This window comes from Mustela putorius, unplaced genomic scaffold (assembly GCF_011764305.1).
Source record: "Mustela putorius furo isolate JIRA1106 unplaced genomic scaffold, ASM1176430v1.1 tig00537227_pilon_pilon_pilon, whole genome shotgun sequence".
In the NCBI taxonomy this organism is placed as follows: domain Eukaryota; kingdom Metazoa; phylum Chordata; class Mammalia; order Carnivora; family Mustelidae; genus Mustela; species Mustela putorius.
In genome coordinates, this window is record NW_025422368.1 from 25,940,611 (window position 1) to 25,963,313 (window position 22,703).

The 22,703-nt window shown below is 41.5% G+C and overlaps 1 protein-coding gene across 2 annotated transcripts in view; it reads right to left on the minus strand.

The window, feature by feature from the left end:
• Positions 1-22,703, minus strand: part of TMTC1 (transmembrane O-mannosyltransferase targeting cadherins 1) — a 264,007-nt gene that overhangs the window by 36,911 nt on the left and 204,393 nt on the right. For both annotated transcript variants that reach the window (XM_013057825.2, XM_004755702.3), the window contains one exon: positions 16,524-16,667. In XM_013057825.2, coding sequence (XP_012913279.2) covers positions 16,524-16,667 — 144 coding nt within the window. The remainder of the gene's footprint in view (positions 1-16,523; positions 16,668-22,703) is intronic.

Genomic DNA, 22,703 nt, shown 5'->3' on the forward strand with positions numbered 1-22,703 from the left:
AGCAGGCTCCTCGCTGAGTAAGAGAGCCCGATGTGGAGCTCGATCTCAGGACCCTGGGATCATGACCTGAGCTGAAGGCAGAGGCTTTAACCCACTGAGTCACCCAAGTGCCCCCTGATATATCAGTATTTTTAAAGCCAAAAACACACACACTGGCAGTGATCAACTTTGCTACTAATACAATTTCATAAACACTAACCACTTGCCAAGTGCTAGGCATTGTAACTGGTAAAAGAAGTGGAATGAAAAGAAAGAAAAACAAGAAATCCCTGAACTGCAGAGAGCACAGCCTAAGGGTCCCCCCCATCTTTACTGGGTACCAGCTAGGATATTCTTCAGAATCAGCAGGAAAAAAACCTACAACAATTTGATAGTAAAAATTCAGTGATTTTCATTTGTCATGGCTCACATCAGTTAGAACGGCAGCTTAAACCTTTTATATATGAACTTGGTGAGATTAATTACCACTTAATGCAGCCTAGGAATCTAAACACTTGAGGCTGTCCATTAACATTCATAGGACACAGCGGAAAAGTTAGCAACAAAGTTCCTCACAGGAAACTTAATTCTTTATGAAAAACTTTATTAATCTCTTGAAGGATGGACACATTTTCAGAAAAATAGCTCACCATGTAATTTGGGTTAGGAGGATTCCAAGATGCAAAGATTAAGACTTTTCCTCTTGTCTCTGCATTCTTGGATGATTTTCCCTTTTCCCTGCTTCTTTGAGCCTTCAAGAATCATTAGACACCAAGAGGTGTCAGGCACATGCCACTTTTAACACATACTTAAAATTTTTTTTTTTTAACAAAACCCTGAGAAACTCACAAGCAGTAATTTTGCTGTTTTTATTTCCGAAAGGGAGAGAAATAGTGGGGAGAGACGGTTCCTCTGTAGTGCCTCTTTTGCTCAGCCTTTGGTGGGAGCTTATGAAATAGGTGTGGTTTTGACATAGTAACTTAGAGTAGATAATTCATCTCCCTAGGACCTTCTCTGGTCATAAAGCACTATAATTACCACATGAGAACTGAACTTTATTTCCGTTTGATTCTGGCTTCAGAGGCATCCCTTTTCCCACATTACAGCTCATGTTTCTCCACTGTCTCATACTAATTAAAACATGGCAGCAATACTGCAATTCTCGCAACTAGACTGTGCCTTACTTAGTTTTGCTTGCTTACACCTTCGTTCCCAACCTGTTTCTAGTTCCCTCTTTCTTCTCTTTCCACTACATGCAGACAACTGACAGACACATTTTTTCTAGAGCACTGCCTTCAACACATTCCTTTATATAAAAATCTTCATTGAGGCCCTGCTGCGTACAGATAGACTGTTTAAAACCTTCCAAAATGTGGTTCTGAGCAACATTCCAAACATAACCAGGTACCCACTGGTCCAGCCAGACTACATTGGCATTTATCCTACAGAACCTGAGAGATCACCGACTTCACTGCTTTTCTACCCTGTGAACCTTAAAATCACTTCAAGAGCTTTCAAAAAGACCTTGGGTGTTCCTAGGGTGGGCCTCCTAATAGCAAACACTCAATGAGAATATGACAGCCATTCAGATTTGAGAATTATGGGTATAATTCATCCTCCTTAATTTACAGCAGGGAAGAGGGTGAGATTCCGACGGTGTCAGTGATTTGCCCTGGTCCACGCAAGAAGGCCGGCCTCCCACAGGGACAGTTGCTCTTTGTTTTTCAGCTCAACATTCCAAAGAGTATCTGGGCTCCAGCTCACTTTTCTTCTCTAAGGCACTGGCGCAGCACAGAGGGGCCCCTGCCCCTGCCTCGTAGAGGGGGGGTGTGTCTGTCCACGCATAAGTGGGCCATGCAAGCAAGTTGTCAATAGTTCCCATTTCCCAGTAGCTGTTTGCTGAACATTTATTCTCTGCTAAGGATACAGTAAGTGAATCTTTTGCATTCTTTATTTTCATTCTCAAGTATAATGAATTAGGCATAATTACTGCAATTTTTAAGATTCTGAAAACAATACCAGCAACCAACACCTGAATAAAATAAACAGCTTTGGAGAGCTAAGTGACGTATGCCCAGCACACAGCTACTGTGTCACCAGGATTTCATCTAGAACTTCGAATCTGTCCTGTTCCACTGGCTGGCCACACTCAGCACGTCTGCATTCACTCTCTTAAACATTAGGTGCTCTGAGATAATTACTAGGTTTTAAGCTCCTTCATAGACAAGACCCATGTCTTTATAATCTTACTTTATAATCCCAATGATCTGTACATAGTAGAAATTCAGTAATTGTTAAATTAACTTAAAAAAAACATGGTTTTACTATTCTTTTATTCTTAATCTTTGTAAATCTTAAATAAGCATTTCAGTATCCCAATGAATTAGAGGTGGATAATATTATCATCCACTTTATATCTCCATTTTACAGTTCTTTCAATATTACAGAAGTAATTCTAAGGAAGACAGAAGCATCCCAAGCTTTAGAATCATAAGAAAATGACAAATATAGTTTTTATTTATTGAGCATTTCCTCCTCACTTAGCAGCTTCTCTACCTTAACTCTGTTTAGTGATTAAAAGCACAAATTCAAAACCCAGAAGGACTGGCTTTGAATTCTACTTCTACCATTTACTGTTGTATTTCTTTAGGCAAATTATCAGACCTCCCTGGGTCTCAGGTACACGGTAAGTACTGTGTTTGCTTTGGCTTTAATTCGTTTATTTAATGTTTCTAAAATCACTCATTATAACCTATCTCCCTTTTTTAAAATTAATTTTTTAAAACAAGAAGAATGTAATATCCTCCTACTTTATTACAAAAGTAATATACTTTCAGGGTATGTGGGTGACTCAGTCGGTTAAGTGTCTGACTCAATTTTGGCTCAGGTCATGAAGTTAAGGTTGTGGGATCCAGTCCCAAGTCAGGCTCTGCAATCAGCATGGAGTCTGTTTGGGATTCTTTGTCTCTCTCTCCCTCAGCCCTCCCCTGCTCACGCTCTCTTTCTCAAATACATAAACAAAATCTTTTTTAAAAAAAGTAATATACTTCCATATTTCAAACGATTCACAAAAAATTAAAGCTAGGGGCGCCTGGGTGGCTCAGTGTGTTGAGCCTCTGCCTTCGGCTCGGGTCACGGTCTCAGGACCCTGGGATGGAGCCCTGCATGGAGCTCTCTGCTCAGCAGGGAGCCTGCTTCCCACCCCCACCCCTGTCTGCCTCTCTTACTTGTGATCTCTCTCAAATACATTTAAAAAAAATCTTTTAGGGGCGCCTGGGTGGCTCAGTGTGTTAAAGCCTCTGACTTCGGCTCAGGTTGTGATCCCAGGGTCCTGGGATCAAGCCCCGAGTCAGGCTTTCTGCTCAGCAGGGAGCCTGCTTCCTCCTCTCTCTCTGCCTGCCTCTCTGCCTACTTGGGATCTCTGTCTGTCAAATAAATAAATAAACAAAATCTTTAAAAAAAAATCTTTTATAATAAAGAAATTAAAGCTAGACATCAGAGTGATCTTTTTCTGATACCACAATAATCTTTTTAAAAGATTTTACTTATTTGACAAAGAGAGAGAGCACGCACAAATGGGCGGAGGGGCAGAGGGAGAGGAGGAAGCAGAGGAGAGCAGGGAGCCTGATGTGGAATCACTGAGCAGGGAGCCTGATGTGGAACTCGATCCCAGAACTCTGGGATCATGACCTGTGCAGAGGGCAGATGCTTAACTGACTGAGACACGCAGGTCCCCCGGATTTTTAATACAATTTAAATCATCATTAAATACACAAATGAGTACTTTGCACTAAATGTAAAATCACACCCCTAACAAACAAGTCATTACCCCTGGAAACCTCATTCTAAGTCAACCACCCAGCTGACAAGGCCAAAATGAATAAAGGAGAGGGTCTGCATTTTTAGGGGTGATTGCTAAAGGTGAATATTTGGGCAAGAAAGAATCAGGAGCCATTTTGAGCCTCTCCTTTAGTAAAGCCAGGAATGTTTCTTAGAAAAGAAAGGTTTAGGCACTTAACTCCATGTGAAAAGATATTAAAAAAAAAAAAAAGAGGCAGAAAATTTCAAATAGACATTATACAATTTCTTAATAATGGGAATTACTATGCTCTGACAGTACAGATCACCCCTGGGCCAGCATTAGACAGCATTAAAACTTCCTAATACATTCATTTTGGATCTATCAGAAGCAATTTGGAGAAATTTTCAGCGTAAGCCCCATCTATAGAGGACTACTCTGTTAGTCCATTTAGACTAAATTGACAGGTCAATTCAAAACAAGAAAAATAAGAAAATAACATTTGCGTCTGAATTGACCAAGCATGCGATTGCTCTAACTCCACAGGGTCTCTGAATACAGAAAAAGTTTGCAATAAGTAGCCCATAACTAGTGAATGAATTGATAAAAATCAAACCTCAGCACATCGCCCATGGACAGACCCCTCCGGTTAGAAGTTACAGAAAGGAAAATTCTGAATCCCTTTGGAACTCATGTCACACTGAGAACCATCAGAGCTTCTGCTGGGAGTTCAACCAGCACTGGTGGAACCATTAGGGAATCCCTGGGTAGGTGACATGAGCAGGTAAGGGTAAAACTGTCCCAGCGTGATAATATTTATCACCTCTCGGCACCCTGTTTTTCTTTATTCACCAAATAAGGAAACATCAAGTGACTGGAGCAGCTGAGGACCAATGATCCTTCCTGGCCTAAAATACTTAGGTCTTCACTTTCCTCCAAGATTAACTGGCCTCAAATTTTAGTGCTTAAGAATCACTGGGTATTGGATAAAATGCAGAACCCCAGGCCTCCTAAGATACAGCAGGTCTGGGGTAGGGCCCAGAAATCATTATTCTCAATAAGCCCCTCAGGTGATTCTCTCAGGGTGGTCCTGAGTGTATGCTTCAGGAAATTCTGCTCTGGTTCTGTGTAAGATTTGCCTGTTCAACTGGTCCTGGGTATAATGCTAAATGGAAGATGATGAAAGCCAGAAAATGAAAGAAGACTCCCTGGGACAATCAGAGCCAAAAGAACAACCACAGTGGCCAGCTGACTTGGCTGGATGATAGGCAAGCTGAAGGGGAGAAGGAGGGGGAGGTGGTGGGGTGGAGGGGACTCTGAGAAAGACTGCTGTTGGAAGAGGCAGTTTTCTTTCTTTGCCTACACTGTGCATTCAGAGCCTGTGTCATCCATGCAGGCATCATAACATAAATAAAAATCTCCTAATATTCTGCAAGCAAAACTCTACTCTCTCAAGTTTCCCCCAGGAACTTCCAAAAGGCTAAAAGACTTGAGAAGGGCTTCCTGGGACCAATAACATCTTCATCATTGATTTCATGAGAGAAACATTAAGTAGAAATTAGATCTTGCTCATAATGTGCAAATTTTGCCGTTAAACCTTTGTAGCTTCCCAGGGAATTTTCCCTTTGGTTACACAGTAGTGGGGCTGTCTTTCTCGTGTGGTAAGTAAAAACGATTGCATCATCTCACTTTCCTGGCTCAGCCTCAATGACAGATATTTAGCGAAAGCAAATAAGGCTTCACCATATTTTCTTTTAGTAATTAAGAACCCTTTCAGTTTGTCAATTCAGAAAACTTTTTGGATTCCTGTCTAAAATCTCACAACACATTCATTTAAATGAAAAGCAGATGCTTGCTTTGAAAAAGTATTGACATTTTGGGAGAATTTAGGAAATGCCAGCAACAGAAATAAATGGATTTGGCAACCCACTTGGCAACAGTAAAATTTTCCGTAAACCACAGTGTGAATTTGGGAGTGCTGGGGAGCTCCCCTAGCTACAATTCCATGGTTGGGAGTGTTTTGTTGTTGTTGGGTTCCAAAATGATGTGTCTCACAAAGGAAAAAGATTATGATTTTTGGGAGGAGGAGAGAGATGGAGGGGGACCCACAGAGCTGACCAGGTCTTCTGAAAAACAGAATTGTGAAAGTCAAATTGCAAGTATCTGACAGATGAGCTTTTCAGAATACACATGTTTTCAATGGTTCTACTATCTCTCCTATATACAAAAAGAAGAGAATTGGGTCAGGCTTTGTGTAGCCTCTTTTATGTTATTCAAGTTTACTGAGCACATCTCTGGGCAATGCTGTGGAAATACAGCATTGGGTTTACAGGTGAACATGCTAGTTGTGCTTACTTTTTTTTTTTTCCTTACAGAAGTCATACAGGAAGTGTCTGGAGGGCGGGTTCATATTATGGGGTGATGAAGAATGCATTTTTTTTTTCAATTCAGGACTATAATCACTATAGTTAGCACTGAGAGAGTAGATGACCTAGACCTCACACCCTCCTCCAATACAGATGCGCCTGCATCAGAGTGAGGTCACAGCAGCCACAACGGGAGGCAGCTGGGGTGCTCACCTTGGGTGGTGCGGGTGGTCAAGCTCTGGTTGCTTTTAACACCCCTCTCCCCAGCTGAAAGCTGAGGAGCAGAATGGAAGAAAGTTCTGACGCTGGCTAGTTACAGAGCGGCCGAGATAGAGACACGGCTCACGTGAGACCTCACATAGGAGTTGGCCCAGGAAATAGGCTGGCTGAGGAAATGTTCGTCAGGAGTCCCTCTTGTTTCACTTATTTATCAGAGAGAGAGTCAGAGCGAAGAGTGACAGAGAGAGAGAGCACAGAGGGAGATGGAGAAGCAGACTCCCATCTAAGCAGGGAGCATGATGCTAGGCTCAATTTCAGGACCTCGAGATCATGCCCTGAGCCAAAGGCAGGCACTTAACCCACTGAGCCGCCCAGGTGCCACTGCTTCATTCCTTTAGAAAGCTCTTGATGTCTTCATCAACTCAGTGAGATCACTGTCCCAAACACCGGCAGCAGGATGCTTGCCCCCCATGGCCTCGCTCTTGCACATCAGAAGCCAGCTCTGTGCCACGAGTGCAGGGAAGTGAATGGGGAGCAAAGGGGAATAGTCCCGAGCCAGCATCATGTCAAAGCTCACATGAACAGTTACACTAAGCCCTTCCGTGATGTGAAGGAAAGCACAGAAACAGTGCTCCCAGTTTGGCACCTGGAGGAGAAGGCAGTGAGAAGAGCCTTGTTCAGCCAGCATTCATTCACCCCACAGATAAAGGGTCACTGTGATGATGCAATGGGATTGGGAACAGGCTGGTTTTAGGTTCCGGCTGATTGCTGTCTGAATCCCAGTTCTGCCCTCCTTAGCCATACGACTTGGATTAGCCATTCTTGCTCCGTGTGCCTCAGTGGCCAAATTTGCTGAATGTGTACATTAATCTCTACCCTCCAGGCATCTGTACAGGTGCAATAAATGCATGAAGGCAGGGCACTTAGAGGAGTGTCTGGTGCATGGGACGATGCAGTCAATGTTAGCTCCGCTTGCTCCTTCTCTACTTTTCAGTCAGATTCCCATGTGGAATTTCCATCAGAGCCGACTAATTTTGCAGCAAAAACAATGCTGTCTCAGTGCAACTATTACATCTGAAGAGAGAAGGGACTTTTAAGTTCCTTTCTGATCTTCCACTTCAGTTAAGGGAGTCACAGTTAAAACCACAGACTCTTGTAGTTAGATTTACCTGATCGCCTCATCCCATCCCTTATTTCAAAAAGGAGGATACGGAGTCCCAAGGGGGTTGAATATTGCCTGACAGCTGTTCAACTACGGGGCTAGAAAATGCATTATCTACTTCTGACTCATTATTAATTTTATACCAAGAAGCTGAGCTTCAAATTAAAGTGGGAAATTGTGTCCCTGGGCTAATAATTAATCATAGCTAAAACTTATTTCATATTTACTGGGGGCTAGGTCCTATGTTAAGTACATACAGGCATTCTCACGTGTAGTACTCATGAAAACAAGTTACTAGTATTATTTCTACTTTATAAGTATGTAATAGGAGGCACTGTAAAATAAAATTGTTTTCCCAAGGTCACACACTACAACTTGGTAGAACTGAGATCCAAACTCATGAAGTTCTTCTATAGCTCCTGGTCCTAAGGAAAGACACAGCAAGAAGTACCAGAAAGCACTGGCTACGGAGGTCCCACTCCATAAAGCTTAGTGCTCACAACCCTCCCCTCCCTGCCCAGTTCCCTGTCTGTGATAGGAGGGGGATGGTGCCTATCCTCTGACTACTCAGAGTATAAGGGCCTACTTAGCCAGAGCGAGCCATTTTGTTGTTTATGCAGTAAACTTAGATTGAACCTGCCCCTTCCCCCCAAGAGGAAAGCACTTACAAACAGAACTGGTGAAATATGACTGACCAGCCCCTGATAACGGAGCCTACATACAAGGACGTGTCCGGCCAAGTGGAAATGTCCAATCAGTTAAAGCACACGTATTACCTCCCTACCCACCAAGGATGAGCCAGGCCAGGTGGAAACGTCCAACCAAGGGAAAGCGCAGGTATTACCCGCCAAGGAGTGTAAGCCCTGCCTATCAGGTGCCAGACAAAGGCGCCAATTCCAGCCAAGGTCATAGGCTGAATTAAATGACTATCATGGGGTGAACTGTAATTCAATTGGCCACCTGTGTGTGGCCAGGCTCAACCGTATGGCCTTTACTCTATAAAAGTTAGTCTGTGAGACTGGGAGGGGTCGCCTCTTTGCAAGAGACGGCCCTGGCCGGTCAGTTTGATTCTCGATGCTTGGCACGAAATAAAGCTTTGCTTGACCTTCGCTTTGTATCAGTCTTGTCCTTTTGTCTATGGACCCTTTCGAGAGTGGACAGGCGTAGAAGGCATGAGCAAGGGCTTTGTAATTTGTCATGCAGGTGTCAGCTATTAGCATGTTAGTCACTCTTTGTTGGAGAGGTGGCAGAAAAGTTGAGGGCTGAGAGCCCAGAAATGCTGCCCGGCAGACAGGTGGTACAATGTGAAAACACCAGGCTGGGTCCTCGGGGAAGGGGATGTGGGAGGAAGACTTCAAGGCAAGCTTCATGTCCCCACAGGGCTTCCCAGCATACTTCCTGCAGACCACAAGCAAGCGTGGGCCAGAGGCAACGTGGAGAACATGCATATTCCTCTTTCTGCCCTTCATGTTTCTCCTCCTGGTCTAGGCAGAGCTAAAAATAGATCTGAAAGCCTGACAATCTTTAACAACTTAGATTCCAAATTTAGCCTCTGTGTCAGGGCAACACTGATCTACTGGACTTAAGATAAAAAGTTGAGATGCTTGGTCCCCTGAAGAAGGCTAATGCATCCAAAAAGAAATTCCCAATAGTGGCCCTCATCACTCTCTCTTTTTTTAAGTTTTTATTTTAAATCCAGTTCATGAACAACGAGTGCCATATCAGTTTCAGGAGTACAATGTAGTGATTCAATACTTCCTTGTTCATTTCTCTTATTCTCAAAATTGACTCGTACTTTCTTTAAGCTCTGTTTCTGGTTAAGAGTTGTTCCATGTCAGAGCCCAGCACAGGATCTTAAGGAGACTGGACTGCAAATGGAACCAGGGAACCTTATGGAGTTTAAGGTCGGGGCCTGAGGGTACAAGGGGGATAATTTTCAGGACAGGGGAGACGACTGAACATTCTTGTATTTGACAAAGCAGTCGGGCCTGTTTAATTGCCCTCTGTCAGAAATATTTATGCAGGGAGAGAAAAAACATTCCAATTCCTTCAAGAGAATAAACAAAAACCAGGGGTCCTTTCAAGCTTGCTCTCCCTCAGAGTACTTCCCATGCAGGCTGTCTTCTGGCGTCTCCAGAGTTTACTGCAGCCATCACAGCTAAAAAAGGGACTGAGAAAAGGGACCGGTCCCTGAAAACCATACTATTGGTTTAAAACAATGCACTCATGCTCAATTCATTAGCAATCACAGCATGAATGACAGAGTTTTGGTAGGGGAGAGAGACTTCACAAAAATATTTTAACAATTAGCAATCTGTGTATATACACGTAACTCTCAAATCTTCAGCAAAGAGGTAAACAGTCTCATCCTCTCACAGAGAATCCAGTTTGGTAGAAACACTGAACAGAAGATAAAAATGCAAATGAAGAGCACCTGAGTGGCTCAGCTGGTTAAGTATCTGACTCTTGATTTTGGTGCAAGTCATGATCCCAGGGTCGTGAGATTCATTTATGGTGGAAAGAATCAGAACAATGATTGCCTCAAGGCAATGGGAAATTACTGGAAAGAGGCATGAGGGGTCTTTTTGGCGTGATGGAAACGTCCCATGTTATTTTGGGGGTAATTACAAGAGTATATAGAATTGTCAAAACCCACATTTGTGCACTTTTTCCACTTTATTCCATTATGACTCAATTTCAAAACACCAACAAACAATGCATAAACATGATGTAAGTTCTGGCGGTGTTGAGGAGGCAAGAAATTCTTCTGTGGAAGAGCAAAAGAAGGGGGAGTCTTCTAACAAACAGGAAATTTTAAGGAAGAAGGGAAGCTGCAAAAATTGACTTGGATATTCTTAGTAAAAGTAGGAGTGATGTTATCTTCTGGGTGTGTGTATGGACACTAAGGAAGGTAAGAAAGAAAAGAACAAAATATTTGGGAGATACAGCATTCTAAGACCATAAAGGATGACTCTCGACCAGCTTTAACCCCGATCCTATTTTGTTTCACAATGCTCTCTTCAGAGTTTGGTTAGGGTCCCCCTCAACTCAGATTTCTGGTTTTCATCCCCAACACCTGACAGAATGGATGAAGGTCTAGAGCATCCATTCCTAACAGAGGTGAAAATTGCTGCTTGGCGTGGAGGTGTGCAGTGAAAATGAGATTAGATTACATATAAGAAATAAAACTAGACATGAAACGCTTTGTGGGCTCCCAAAGCTCAATGCTATTTAACAAATTTTATTCTTGACTATTTATTGGGGCAGGGTGTTTAGGGAAAAGTGCTTAAAAAGGCTCCTAGGGGGTGAGTGGGGGGCTGATAATGAAAAGAGTTGAGAAGTTCTGGTCTAGAGAAAGCAAAATGTAGGCAACGGGGTACATTGAGCTATAGGCAATGGGGTCCATTGAGTTGGGGGCCTTGTCAGGCAAGTAAATGATGGTCAAGGTGTGCAAGAGTCTAAGCTGACATCACATGCATTAGTGAAAGGGGTAAATTAGAGACGGGATTATAAATTATGAATAAAAATTAGAGAGCACAGAGACTGTAGCAGTGGTGAAGAGCAGTGTAGGCAGGAAAGAGAGATTCAGAGGGGAATCACACTGGTTATGGAAAGCATGCCAACACGAAGATCTTAGAAAAAGACAACTGAGCCTGGAGAGGAGCTAGGAGGTGACAGGTCATCATCACAACCCCACCAAAGGGTCAGTAGGAAGGACAGATGGGAAAGGGAAGGGTGGGCAGAGTTAAGAGGTTGAGGTCAAAGAGGAACATCAGAACTCAGGTGGTAGAGAAGAAAAAGGAAGAGAAAAAAAAGGTCTGCATAAAAAGCCTGTGGCCTGGCTATGTTCAGGTACCCACCACCCATGTTGGTGGGTACATGAAGCAGAGCAGAACCAGAGGGACCTGCGGGGTCCTGGGATGAAGCTGGCAGAGCAACTGGGTGACTGATTCAAGTTGGGGAGGGGCTGTAATGGGATTGAGACTACAGATAAATAAGGTTGGAGGTATTCTGAATTCCAACAGGTCACCAAGGGGGTAGGGGCAAAGAGTGAGATTTCCCTCCAACAGAAAAGTACAGAACTTGCCCACCCAAAGCTGACATCCTCATGTGATGGAAAGGATTTCAAAAAGCTATTCTTTACCCAGAGGGCTGGCATGTGGGATTCTCTGAGGTTTCAACTGAAAAGCAGAGAAGAGGAGAACTATATCTTGAATGTATCATCTCCGTTTTAGAAACTAAAAGGTAAGATAGCTAGTGCCAGAGCCACATCCTAAACATTTATTTCAAAGATAATGGTCACCCTTCTTTCCATGTCCTTTTCCTTTTTAGGATTTAATTTCTAAAGGATCAGACTAAAGAATGTATTTTGTTTTTGAAATTCAACTTCTACATAGTTGAATTATTGGACATCCCACTTCATTTTCTCCTGTATTTTGATTATAAATATTTATTGTAACACCCATATAATGCCCATATCCTATCATGTGAATGGAAGGGAATTTTGGCAATGAAGGAGGCATGATGTAATTCTGTAAGAGGTTTATTGTTTCAGTAGCAAACACTAGCAACCATTTTGCCCAAGCAGTCACAAAAATATTTTCCCATGCCCTGAATTTACATACTCGATTATATTCTCTTGAGCCATCAGGGACTTCTGCTCTTTGCATCCATAAAAAGTTTATGCCAATCTTGCCTATTTTCTTTTACATTTTAGGTTCCAAGCAAAGCTGACAATAATTAATATAAATTAAAAATGCTGGCATGGAAAGCTGTTCCTTATCAATCTGTCACATGGCAAATATGCCACACAGAATCATAACAGATTAGTGTCAATTGACCATTTCAATAGTGAAATGGTCACGGAAGAGGTCAAATATATTTGGATAACATTCACTGAAGTCTATTGCTATGAACAGGTCTAAAGCTGTATGTCATATAATTCAAGAATTCAAATGAAATTTGTCTTCAGTGCTATGAGATTTCTGGGATGTTCTGACAGAATCACATTTTATTTAGAGCTTCTGGTCTGGACAAAGTCTTACATTTCTCTCAAAGTCAGGGTCATTTATAAAGGTCTGTGCTGTCCAATACAGCAGCCACTAACCACATGTGGCTATTGAACCCTGAAATGTGACTAGTCTGAGAGAGGCTGTAAGTATAAAACATACACTGGATTTTAAGGAAGGATTACTTATTTTAAAAAGTGCACACTAGCTCAGTAATAATTTTACATTCAATTTTAAAATTAGTTTTTAATATTAGCCACATGCTAAAATGATAATATTTTAGATATACTGAGGTTTAATAAAATCCACTATTAAAATTCCACCATTTTTATGTCCCGAGACAGGGCTACCTGAAAATTTTAAGTCACAGATCCTGGCTCTCAGGACATTTCCGTGGGGTGGTGCTACTCCAGACTGTACCCCAGTTTTGAGGTGAGTCACAAGGAGGCAGTCAAGTGTGGTCAGACAGGTCTAGGTTCAATTCCCTGGCCTCCTCTTTCTTCACTAAGGGATCTTGGCACATTACTTCCCCAAGCCTTCGTTCCATCATTTATAAAATAGGAATAATGATAGCACCCTGCTCTCAAGGATGATCAAATCTAACACTTGTGTCTAAAAAGATGCTCAGGTTCTTAACTTCTAGATTACAAAAAAGGGGCACAATTTTAAAAACTAGCTGCCTAATAAGAAACAGGGTAAAAATCTTAAACAGTAAAATGGATCAGATTAACCACAATTTAAAATATCCTTTTTTGGGGGGGGGTGTCTTTGACCCATTGGTACTTAAGAGCAGACATATATTAAGGAAATGGGAAATGAAATTCAGATTTAACTAAATGTGGATTAGCTCTATTTTCTGGGTCACCTCTCTCTGCTACTGAGGGTCATAATGTAAACAAGCATTATTGTTTCCTTAAAGACAAAACAAAACAAAACAAAACAAACCCCAAATGGGCCTTTCTCCCTAAAGGCATTAAAGAGCTAAATATTAAGTAATTTTTGGGTTGGAGAGCTATTTGGGCAGCATGGGTAAAGGAAATGAATGAAATAGGAGTCTGAGGGCAGGGGTTCAGTCCTGGGTCTGCCAGAGCCTAGGCCAATGGCACATGAGGTCTCTGAGCCTTGGTTCTGTCAAGTGGGGATGTGGATGATCAGACCCTTCATGATAGATTAAAGATTAAATTAAGTAATGCATATGAAAATAGTTATCTGTAAACTGTAAAGTATTATGTAAATGTTAGCTATTATCAGGATTTTATTTCCTGGATTGTAAGAATAATCTCCACGAATATGGCCACTCCACTCTCTGATGTGAATCAAAAAAGCAAAAGGCAAACCACAGTGGCTTTGTACAAGGCATTTCTACTTTTCAGGACCCCCCCTTCCCTCTTCTTCCCTTTCTACTTTAAAGAGTTACTAGGAGGGCCTCATTAACAACAACAACAAAAGGCACTCAGAAAAGTAGTCTTACGCAAATGTAAAGCATTGTTGTTGGTCTGGATAATCATCAAGAGTTGATTTTGACAAAACCTCTGACAAAGAGACAAAAGATCCTATGTTCAGTATTCAGGAGTCCCTCCTACTGTGAAAAACAGCCATTACCATGGTCCAAAAAACAATTCCTCATCATTGTAACTCACATGTACTTATTCATGATAATAGTTAATGGCGATAATATGTGATTGAAAAAGGAAGGTTAGAGTGTGTCTCTCTTGTTCAGGTCTTGGCAAGATGAAATTTTAGGACCATTGACTGCCGTTGTTAAGTAGAGCTGGATTCAGCACAATATGATCATCATCACTGCAGGACATCATCCCTAACAAGAACTGCCATTAAAGCTCATATTTGGGGATACGGTCTTTAAAATCAGTACTGTGTCATCCAGGTATCCCCAAAACACTGAAAGGACTTTATCCAGCCATGAAATTATTTGGGCTGTAATGTAGGACACAGAGGCAGCACTTGGGTGGCTCAGTTGTTGGAAGTCTGCCTTAGGCTCAGGACCTGATCCTGAGGTCCTGGGATTGAGCTCTGGAGCAGGTTTCCTGCTCGGCGAGAGACCTGCTTCTCCCTCTCCCACTCTCCCTCACTGTGTCTCTCTCTGTCAAATAAATAAATAAAATCTTAAAAAAATAAAAAATAAAAAGGTAGGACATAAACAGATGCCAACAATGACTTTAAGAAATGAGTCCTTGGATCTTCACATAAAGAAGTAGTAAGAGCTCATAAAAATAGCTGAGTAAAATAAAAGCACCCTATTAACCTGCAACTATTACCTGCAATAACTAGAACTCATTTTCAACACATCGCTTGATTGGTTATTATTTTTAATAGGAGCTGACTAGTACTGAAATGGCTTTTCTGTCACAGTGTGTCCCACTGTGTGTCATTCTTAGTTGTTTTTCAGCATTCTCAATGTGTATCAAGTTGTTAAAAAAAATTATCTAATTTGAAAAAATACATTTATTTGTTTTTTGCTGATTTATACTATTCCTTTCATTTGAATTGTACTTTCCCTGCATTTACTTATTTTTGTAAAGTATTCCTCGATTTTGTGCTCCGGTACCTGGACAAAGCCATTCCTGAACAGAAAACTACAGGATGGCACCTATCACATCATACCATATTAGACTGTTCTATGATTAACCCAATCCAGCGCTTCTGCCCAAACGGGATTACATAAAAACACACGTTAACACACACATTAGAAAAAAGAACCAGGATCTATCTGTATATGTCAAATTCAAGGAGTAAACAGAAGGTGTAGCAGTTGCATCATATGGAGTTACTGAGGCAAGGAAGACAATCCCCTTAGGGAGAGGTAAAGAGAACAAAGCAAACCATTCACTTTAAAAGTACCAGACTAGAGCTCTAGAACTTCAGAGACTCAGAAACCAATTCAGTAAATGTGGAGACTTTTTTTTTTTTTTTTTAAAGATTTACTTATTTATTTTAGTGGGAGAGAGAGAGATAGAGAACAAGGGAGAAGGGGCAGAGGGAGAGAGAGAGGAGAAATCGCAAGCAGACTCCACGCCGAGCACAAAGCCTGACCGCATGGCCCAATCTCACCACCCCGAGATCATGACCTGAGCTGAAGCCATGAGTCAGACGCTCAACCAACTGAGCCACCCAGGCACTCCCAGTGTGGAGAATGTCGGCATCCCAACAAGCAGAGATAAATATATCACCACACTCTCATTCCGAACATCTTCACCTGATTTCCAGTTCTGATGTTCTCAACCTGTTTTCTTAAGTTGAGAAGTTAAATTTCAAAACTGCCACCATTTCATTATTGTCAAAACTACACCATCACCAAGATGCCTAGACTTTGTATTAATGAAAGTACAAGATGCAAAAGCACCCCTGTTTTAGTCTTCAGTGATACTAACTGTACTATCAACCTTTCACAGGGCAGGGGGTGAAAAGCCATTATTAAGTGGAGGCAGGCCTTGTTCCGCTCCTAACCGCTAGTTCACACTGAACACGTGTCGTGCTTCTGTTACCTGGCTGTAGCTTTAGAGCACACTGCTTTTTCTAGACGAGTGCTTTGCCCAAAGTACATTCATGGAACACTTGGGAAATGCCTTACCCTCACCCCAAAGCTCACTTTGGGAAATGTCGTATTCCACATTGCCTTTTTGATGATTCACAGGGCATTCAGCATATTAACAGTTCTTGCAAGAGGGGGAGTCCTCTTGGTCTAACTCAGCGCTTCCTAAGTTTAACTAACCATGTAACCCTTCCCTATTTCCACCCCTCTACCGACAACCTATGGACATCTCCCAGTGTGTCTCCCTGGAAGTGTTAGCTCTTTTGGACTGAGAAGGGATAGAATTATTTCAGATGAACATGACCTCCTCTCAAAGCTTGAAACCCCTAATTATTCCACTCTGGGAAGAGGGGACAGGAGCGCAACCAAATGAGTGTTAAGAAGGAAAGGATTTAATGAAATTATGAGCTGCCAGAAGAAAAGTACATGTTCTACTTACTTAAGGAGATTCCCAAGATTGAAAAGAGCCCGGTTGTGCTGCGGATTTAGCTGGAGAGCCCTCTGATAGTACATCTTTGCTTCTGCCGTGTCTCTCGTCAGTGTTCCAAGGTTGTTCAGGGCACTTGCGTGGCGAGGATACAACCTGAAAAATTAGAAATATTCAGCCATCATTGTTCGGAACTTCTAAGCTGGGCATGATGTGCTTGTTCTCCCTCTTCCCCCACCTCAGGAATGCCACAACCAAAATGAATACTGGATTCTTCCTTTATTTTAATGGTTTATCCATGTGAAATCTTAATGGTCAACTATGTGTACAGCTGCAGGCATATAAATATGGAAGCAGATATCTCACACTTTGTGGTCTAAGTAAATAACTCCTAAATGGTACTAAAATAAACAGTATGCAAATCTATCAGGGTTAAATAAATTTTAACCCTTTGGAGCCTATAATTATTTTAATTTGCTTTGACAGAAAATTCTCATTGCCTCATTGCTTCTGAGTTTCTGGACTGGTGGGACCACCAAACAGAGGCTTGTACAGTGCCCACTATATACACAAGACGCGGGGGAGCTCCCTGGATGAGGGAATCTTCATGAACATATTTGGGCTGGAAGATCCATAAGACCACCATTATTGAGAAAGGATAATATACAATGTCTTCCCATACAAATAAACTTTATCCCTAAAATGGCTTTCCATCTTGGTTCTCTTTTTCCATTTTATCTCCTTTCCCTCCTCCTCCTGTAATTTGGTACCCACTGGCCAGATACAGTTCTCAGAAAGAAAATCCTGACAAACACTTTTTAAAAAAATTAAATAATGCACAACGAAGTGAAAATTGCATTTCCAATGCTCAAAAGCAAATGTAAAAGAGGTTCAGGGATACATCAGAAAACCAAATTTATGCTGATTAAGGAAGGAAGAGAATCAATTTACTTCCTTAACTCAAAACCATCAAGAAGCCAAATCTGCACAGCTACACAGTTTAGTTGTTTCTGCTATATTTAGAGCAGAATATTTAGCAGACTAAGAGGTTCACTCCATCCCTGTCACCCGGAGTGCTCTGAATAAGCCCATGGAACTGGTTCTTAATGTAGAAAAGTGAAGATAATGCCCAAGAAATAAAAATAGGATGTGTATGTGTCAGGTCTCTTGACAACCAAATGACATGCTTGCCTCCTCCCACTCTGTTCCACACCTTCTAGGATCAATTATATTTGCGGCCAGAAGGGGGTCCTACTAAAAGACTAACAAGACAAGTCTTATGGTTTTTTTTAAAATCTTTACTTAATCCAAAGTTTCCTAAGTTTATTTGACTGTGTAATCCTCCCTTCCCTACTCCCTTTTAGAGCAGCAATGAACACCATGAACATCCCTCAGAACTAGTATTTTCAGGAAGACATGCCGGGTGATGCTCCTCACGACTGACAAGGGATAGAATCTATTCAGAGGCATGTTATGTCCTTCCAAAACTTGAAAGCCCTAATTACTCTCAATGGCTGTAGAGACTTGCAGAGAGAGAAATTACGACAGGAAGCTGGGAAAAAGGAAACACAACACACTGGGCCAACACATGGCACTGCTATTTGCTTCTCTCAGGTCCCCTTCACTCAGGCAAAGACAACCTGTGGTCCCGTGGTAACCCCATCACCCCCAGCCTCACAGTCCTGAGGGAAGCAAGTCATTAGCTCTCTGAGATGTCACTAAGGGATGTCAGAGCTATGATTTTGGAAGTGGTTACAGAAAACCTATCACAGTCAGGACTCAAATTTTCCAAAAAAACTTTTTTTTTTTTTTCTTTTTGGCAGGGGGAGATGTTGAGCAAAGCTCTCTGACCTCCCAAAGATTTAAGCGATGTCCAATGAACATAGTGAGAGCAATTCTTGATTTCCTGTTGACCAGCTATAACAGGAAGCTTCCCCAGACATCTGCCTTCTTAAAACTTGATCTTTTCCTTACTTCTCTAGGCTTGGGAGCCCTTGAAATCAATGTCTGAAGTGAAAGCACTACCAATGGGAATGGGAAAGGGCAGTCTAAATTCAGTAAGATCTTCCACCACGGACTCATCTGCCTCTTGCGGCGCCCATCCACACTGTCAAGCAACTGCCCTCAGCACTGGCTCTCCCCACACCTTGTCAAACTTGATACTCATTCATGATCCCACTGTCACTTAAATAAAAAGTCATGGGCTTTCACATTTCACGGAGTCCAAAAATGTTTCTCTCTCTCTCTGTTTTTTTCCAATCATAAACTGAATATAAGTCCACACCAAGCTCTTAAACCCAGAAATAAGCAGTGAGAAAGGAAGCAACGAGAAACAGACATAGCACTATGAGGAAAAGGGCCCTGAGAACGACTTGTGCTCCAAAAACTTGTCTGCCAGCCACAGTCAGAGAAGGGGCTCTATGTTCACAGAATCCTGACCCAGGAAGGAAGGGGATTGCTGGCCTCTGGCATGGTTTACTGAATCTACTGCCACTCAGGGCCCTCCACCTGAAAACTGTGTGGCATCATGTATTCCCAGTAAGAGTAAGGGTCTGCTAGCAATATCCTCTCTCCCTGGGGATCTGATTCGGTTTAGCTACTCAGAAGCAGGCACTGCATTATTTATAAAACAAAGCTGCATTTCATCAACAGGATTCTTCAATAACTAGGTCAGGAAAAAAAATACTACATTTTATTTTCAGTTTTAGATAGATGCAGATGTTCTCTTAAAACACATATTCTTCTCTTGTTTACTAAAGACCTAGACAAGGACAAGGTTATTCTGTGCGTTTACTTTTTAAACGAACTTGTGTTTGAATTAGTTCGGGTCCAAGTCAATACTGAGGTCTCCAGAAGGGGATTTTTCTATGGGAAAAATGAACAATTTAAGAGATGTTTATGTTGCTACTTCCCTTGTCAGAATAAATTAAGCCCTTCTTGACTTTGACTTCTACAGGTATATTTTATAAAAGTTCTGTTACTGATTATTCCTTTCCCTATCTAAAAAAGTCTCAACAAAAACCTCTCTCAACTAGAATGGAGTGGTGATTTTCAGACCTGTTTTTTTCTTAAAACGAGTGTGAAGAGCCATGGGATTTTCTTTCTCCCACTCTTACTCAACATCTGTGTTGTTTATGGGGGCTCTCTTGCTATTTATTATTATTATTTTTTGGTGCCTTAAATTTTTAAAATTTACTATACAAAAATATGTTGTATTGTCAAGCAGCTCCAGGGTATAAGGAAGTTCATTTTTTCTCTTTAAAAATGAAATTTTGGGGGGCACCTGGGTGGCTCAGTGGGTTAAAGCCTCTGCCTTCGGCTCGGGTCATGATCCCAGGGTCCTGGGATCGAGCACCACGTTGGGCTTTCGGCTCAGCAGGGAGCCTGCTTCCTCCTCTCTCTGCCTGCCTCTCTGCCTACTTGTGATCTCTGTCAAATAAATAAACAAAATCTTAAAAAAAAAATGAAATTTTGTGGATAGCTCAGTCATTTAAGTATAGATTACTGATTTCTGTTCAGGTGATCTCAGGGTCATGAGATGGAGCCCTGCACTGGGCTTCCCACTGGGTGTGGAGCCTGCTTATGATTCTCTCTCTCCCTCTCTCTGTCCCTCCCCCACCCCAAAACAGAGTAAAATAAAAATGAAATCTAAATACAGAGATACAGTTCTATGGACTGAAGATAATTTTTTTAAGTATTAGATAATTTGTATTCTTGATAGTACATGTCCATTTGAGCATTTAAGGGGTTCTTAATTTTTATCTAGTAACATTTCCTTATGCAGAATTGATAAATTATGTAGTTAAGGATATTATTGTTATTCCCTCCATTCCATTACTTTAGCTCTGAGAATCAACATCAACAACATATTAATAGATCATCCCTGGGGGCAGGAACAAAAGAAAATGGGTCCAAAGGATATATTAATGATACTTCACATTTTTTCTTCCACTATCTCATTTAACACTCTTAATAGTTTCTTTAAAGATTTTATTTATTTGCCAGAGAGAGAGAGAGAGAGCGCGCGCGCGCGCGCGCGCGCGCGCGCGCGCACGAGAGCGGGTGGGTGGGGGAGGGGAACAGCAGGCAGAGCAGCCAGAGGGAGCAGCACGCTCCCTCCTGAGAAAGGAGACTGATGTGGGACTCTATCCCACATCATGATCCCCTGGGATCATGACCTGAACTGAAGACAGCCATCTAACTGACTGAGCCACCCAGGCACCTTAACCCTCCTAATTCTCTAAATAGAATTATTGTACTGTGTTATAGCTAAGGAAAGAAGTTGAGTAGATAATAGATTATTTATTATTATTTTTTTAAATCTCAGAAGGAGTGGTTCCTATAAAGACAGTTAAGATAGTTGGCTCCTGTAAATCTATTTATTTTCCCCCAAAAAATCACAAGTCATTCCACCTTCAGCAAATAAATAAATTGCTACAAATTAGAGCTTCTATTTAGAATAATTTCTCTTTTTTTTACTTTGGCCAATCCATTTGACTATGATCTTATAAGAACCACCTCTCAGGGCCAGAAGTAGAATGAACTCAATCCTCAGGACACTTGGCTTCTAAGATTCTTATGCACTGGAAAAATGTTACCTGCCATACAAAATAACCATGGTATCTCTGAAAACCACAGTATTTGGAAAAGCTTTGTAGAACCTGCAACACTCAGTAAGTGTACTGGATGCATGTATGCTCTACTGTTCTTAAGCTTTAACCTCAAGATCAACCTGAAGACTCAGAGACGTAAGATGGATGTGACTAAAGTGCGGTTTTACATTTTTTTTTCAGTCATTTACTTTGAACTGTGTACAGTTTGTTCAAAGTTAAGGATGCTCTTAATTTTTCAATATTTGAGTCCCTTATAAAGCATTTCCTTGTGCAAGTAATACTGTATCATGAGCTCTAGTTTGTAATTTCCCTTCAGAATATACACACCCTGATTTATTTGTCTGATTTTCATTCCATGGATTAATTTATTTAAGGTTAACTATGCTAAGGTCAGATGTTTATTTTCTATTTCCTGTTGAGGAAAAAAAAATCGCAAAGAAAAAACATGGCTGGGAAAAAAATTCCACCATAAAATATGAGTTTCACTGGATCAAAAACAAAACAAAACAAAACAAAACAAACCACCCAAAGTGAACTTTATTTCAGGAGTCAGCAGCATATTTTCAACCAGATAAGTCTCTGGCCTTTTTCAAGTGCCTGGTTTCTTCCTATTATAAGATTTGAGCCATTGTGTCACTAAAATGTAGCGGGTTGACACTTACTGGTCTGTTTTACTTGTTTGAAATTGCCATTAACAACCCGCAAATAAGTCTTGCCACTTCTCTTTTTGCATTATACTCCTTCCCACCCATTTCAGATAGCTTTGGGAAAAACTTTACATGCCATTTTGGGAAATGGGATGTGCTCTCCCAAGAGGGCCAACTCAATTATCTGACCTCCCACAATGCCTGACCTCTCCCAGGGATCCAGAAGGACTCCACCCAATTGAGTTTCCAAGAGAATTTAGAGTAAAACCTCTGATGCCCTCAGGAAATGAGTCATTTTAAGTAGCTGAGTTTTCCTGATTCCTGACAACTTAACACTAAAGGTTGGGAAATGTATTGAATTGAATACTTCTTTGCTCTCTTTAATAAAAAATGGTGAATATAATTAAACCCTTCTCAGAGGCCTGAGGTAACTTTCTAGCTATGTGATTCTGAGTTTATGTCTGCCCTTTAGTTGCTTTCTCTGTAACAATAAGGTCAATAACATATTGACCTTCTGTGTGAACAAATGAGATGATGGGTATAAACATACCCGCCATCATACTTGTTCTACTACAAACTGTCTTGGGGTGAGCTGAAGGACCTCTGGGTGTTCTTTTTTGGCTCCTCTACAGCCCTAATGAACCTGGCAGGCTGAAACTGCCAGGTCTCCTTCTCTCATATGGATTTCTCATCACCCCCCCCCCAAATCATTCTCTTCACTGCTGTCAATGGCCTTCAACTTGCTCCCATCAGTCAAAATAACATCCATTATTTCTTCATCTCTAACCTAGTGAACACTCAAGTCATCTTGTATCCATCTGTCTCTCCTCTGCTGTGAGTTCTCAGATGTGAAGGACATGTGACTCTCTCCACTTTAAGAATATAGGAATGTTTTCTGTGAAACCCTCATTCCAAAGCCTGTCAGTCCTTCA